A 3,934-nucleotide genomic window follows, 5' to 3' on the forward strand; every position below is an offset into this window, starting at 1 on the left:
TGGGGGGGTTTTTTTTTTTTTTTTTTTTTTTTTTTTGTTTTTTTTTTTTGTTTTTTTTTTTTTTTTTTTTTTTTTTGGTTTTTTTTTGTTGTTGTTGTTGTTGTTGTTTTTTTTGGGTTTTTTTGGACAGCAGAGATACTACCAGTGTTATAGCCATGTTGAAAAGGAGATATTCATGGGGTATGGAAATAACACTCCAGAGACCTGGAATTAGTCTAAACCAGCTTCCCTGCATGGACATATAGAAAACCAGTGTCTCCTAGTGTCTCAACGTTACCCACAAAAACTGAAGGTGACCAACCCTTCCACCATCCTGAGTATGCCCAACTATTTTCACTCAGATTTTAAACTCTTTTAGAGAGAAGCTGCCCCTTCCAAATGCTGAGGTCCACAGCACAAGACCTTAAATCTAAGGCTCTGCCCATCTACCCCAAACTAAAACACCCAGTCACGCTAAGCCAGCCGGTTCTCTAACCATCTGCAGTCATCTGAACTCATAGCATCTTCAACAGGCAAAAATACATCCTAAGTGACAGACTAAGTCCCCTAAGGACTCTCAAAATCCCAGGGTCGTGTCTGAAAGTAGTCACAGGTCACTGTTTTGTGTTCACAGGTTACATCATTCTCTCCTAGGACTGCGCCTGCTTCGTGAAACAGGGAGATTTGCTCCAAGCAGAATATGCACTGGCCATTGTTATTCACTCCTCACTGCCATTCAGTACATCATGCTGCAGCCCTGGCCCAGGACCTCACTGTGCCTCCAACTTTTTGGAGGGACAGGACCTAGTCCTGCCTCCAAGCCACATTAAGAGCTGTCTGGCCACACCTGGACAACAGCAGCATATTAGACTTGGTTAGACAGTTGCCTGCCCACTGCTGATCCAGGAGCCTTCCAAATCCCTCAGCTGCCACTATTGGAGAAACAGGGTTGAGCCACTCTGCCCCAGGAAGCAACATGCCCATCAAGACAAGGTTTTGGTGGGTTTTATCTATTTGCACTTATTTCAGCATGCTGGACACACAACCCAGCTTGGCACATTGGAGCGCTGTCATCACAGTAAGACCAGTGAACAGTCCCATCTCCTCAGTGACTTCAGTTCTTTACTTGCTAGCATATCATAACTTCCTGCCTTGTTGAACAACCCTAGGACACAGACCACAGAAGGCAGCTACATTTCCTGTGAGAGGTTTGCATACTCTGCATAGGCCCTTCTATATGACCCACCCATACAGAGACCTAATAACTGCTGCCTATTAATACTGAAGTCAGCTCAGCAGCAACGTCAGATCTACAACCCAGATCTCCCACAAAATCAAAGGGGTCCATTTTGTGACTCAGATAAAGTCATTCTGCAGGAGGAGAGAGCTCTATATCTCTAGTTACCGTCTGTGTTAGAAAAGTGCTCAAAGAAAATCTGGTGGGCCACTGCTCTGCAGCTTACTGCCCTCTTGCCCTGACAGCTCTCCCTGCCATCCCTGAGCACGAAACACTGTTAATTAGCAGCCTCACTCCCAGTGCCCTAGCAGAACGAGCTCAAGAATTACATAAACAAGAACGCAGCTTAAATCATTCAAGGAAGAACTAGATGACCCATCACCCCTTGACTGCCCTTCAGACATGTTATACAGATGAAAGCTAAGCTTTTTTCGCCTTCCTCTGGCTTTGCCCTGTACAACTGATACAATGTGGCAGCGACACAACCTAAGTGTGAGAGCTGGATTTTTTGCATGTTTTAAAAGCCTCTCCACACCAGCTTAGGAAGAATGACTAAGTTGCTGTTGCTGAAGTCTTCCAGCTATCCTTCCAGAACCATCCGTACCACGATTCTGTCTTCACCTAGCTTGAATTTCAGGCAAATTAGTTTCAAATAAAACAAAACTTGCACCCTAAAATGAGTAAGAAATTTTTTCCACATTTTTTTTAGTAGAACATATCCTCAACTTATAGGATTAGCTATCAAACTGCACTAAAACAGATGGCTTGGTAGAATTTACTGAAGAACAACACAACTTGTGCAAAGCAGCACAGCATCTGTAACTACATGAAAACAAAGACTAAAAGGATTATTAATCCATCCCACTTCAATGAAAAGATCTGATATGGAGTTGGGAGGCAGAATGGATTTCCTTCTCCTTTTGCATATCATCTTTTGCACTGCCCTCAAGAGAACTATGGGTCTTCTCTGAAGTCTCTTCTGACTTCTGCATTGGAAAGGATGCTGGTGGACTAATGCATCAAGCCTATCAAAAAGCATGTTATGAACCTGACAATGGCAGACAGCCATCATAAGACAGGGGCTCTAGCCCACTGTCACCAATGGCTGTGTTTACGGCTCCATGGGAGCACTCAGGAATCTCATTTGATATCAGGACTCCTGTAGTACATAATATACAGTGTGTCTGTCTTGAAGAGTTGGCCACAAACCTAAAAGCATGCCTCCTTCTGCTGCACAGGACTATAAGGCAGAGCAGCACACAGAAACCCTGCTCCAGTCCAAGCTGAGTGACCAAACAGTTAGAACAGCACAAGCAACCGAATTAATGTTTTACTTACATTAAAAAAAAAGGAAAGAAGAAATTCAGTTTAATCTCAGGCAGACCAAAACATTTGCCCATGTGTTCCTAGTGTCCTTTTACAGCTTACAATCAAATAAGACAGTAAATTGAGAGGGCAGATGGAAGAGAGAAGCAGGGAATACATTTTCCTCTGTGTTTGTACAACATCTATCTCAGAGGGTTTCTGCACTGTGGATCTTGGCACTATGGCTAAACAAACAACAGACAAGCATTATGTTGGTGGTTGAAAGTGCTCTTTACCTGCTGGAGGTTGACCCCTGCATTCAGTAACTCCTCTACTGCAGATGATGGCATGGACACATTATGGTGGAGGAAGTCTGAGAACGTCTCATTGTCAACCAGGAAATCCCGAAGTTTCAAGTCTGGAAAGTGACAAAACAAGCAACGTTCTGGTCAGGGCAAAGCCAAAAGGAAACTCATGTGAGAGCTCTGAACAGGAAAAGCAAAGCTGACAAATGGAGGTTAGGGAATTACACAAACCATGGCACAAAGGGAAAAGAGGAGCTGCTGGCAAAGTGTTGTGAAGCTTTGCAGACTTCAGAAATGTCAATCCATGATGTCTTGACCTCAACCCCGTCCCCCCACCCCCCAATTAAAAAAAAAAAAAAACAGCAAAAATCAAAACTCCAACAAAAAAAAACAACAACCCACCTTTAAAAACAGCTCCCTTTAACACCATTAGTTCAGCTCAATTTGCACATATGTACACAGAAGCAAGAGCCACCAAGCTTTCCCCTGATCTGGGCTGAAACCCAGCATTAGCACTTAATCCCTGTGCTGTTACAGAACATGAGACTGAGCTGGTGCATGGACCACTGAGGGATTTACCATCCCGCAGTCAATTATGTTAATAGTAAGTGTACTCTACCACCAATTTCTAAGTCTGACATATGCAGACACACAGGTATGATATAGAATTGCACAAAGATCTAGCAAACAATCTTAACCACTTGGAATTAAAAAAAAAACATTTGCGGGATTTTTTCCATTTTCTCTCCCAAAAGCTTCACCTTCTGAAGCCATCGGCGTTTCACCTCCTGGCTTTAAAACAAATTCGTATCTTCACCACAGAAGAGGGGAACCATAGGGAAATTGTAATCCAAGCACACTACTGAAGTCACAAACCTGGATCTTAAGAAACTGACCCTCAAACACTGTTTTGGATTTTCTTCTTGCGGTTTGGGTTTGGTTACTTTTTTTCAGTTGGGGGGAGGGGGGTAGTTTTGGTTTTTTGTTTGTTTGCGGGGGGTGTTCCTTTGTTGGGTTTTGGGGGTGTTTTTTTGGTTTTGTTTTTTTTTTTTTTTTTTTTTTTTTGGTGTGTGTGTGGGTTTTTTCTTTGGTATTTTTGGTTTATTGT

The 3,934-nt window shown here is 42.9% G+C and overlaps 1 protein-coding gene across 3 annotated transcripts in view; it reads right to left on the minus strand.

The window, feature by feature from the left end:
* The window catches only part of ABCA1 (ATP binding cassette subfamily A member 1), a 90,816-nt gene that overhangs the window by 43,683 nt on the left and 43,199 nt on the right, over positions 1–3,934 (minus strand). For all 3 annotated transcript variants that reach the window (XM_017822476.1, XM_017822474.1, XM_017822475.1), the window contains exon 6: positions 2,818–2,939. In XM_017822476.1, the coding sequence (XP_017677965.1) occupies positions 2,818–2,939 (122 nt within the window). The remainder of the gene's footprint in view (positions 1–2,817; positions 2,940–3,934) is intronic.

The sequence above is a fragment of the Lepidothrix coronata genome, unplaced genomic scaffold (genome assembly GCF_001604755.1).
Source record: "Lepidothrix coronata isolate B3197 unplaced genomic scaffold, Lepidothrix_coronata-1.0 Scaffold98, whole genome shotgun sequence".
NCBI classification, from domain to species: Eukaryota; Metazoa; Chordata; class Aves; order Passeriformes; family Pipridae; genus Lepidothrix; species Lepidothrix coronata.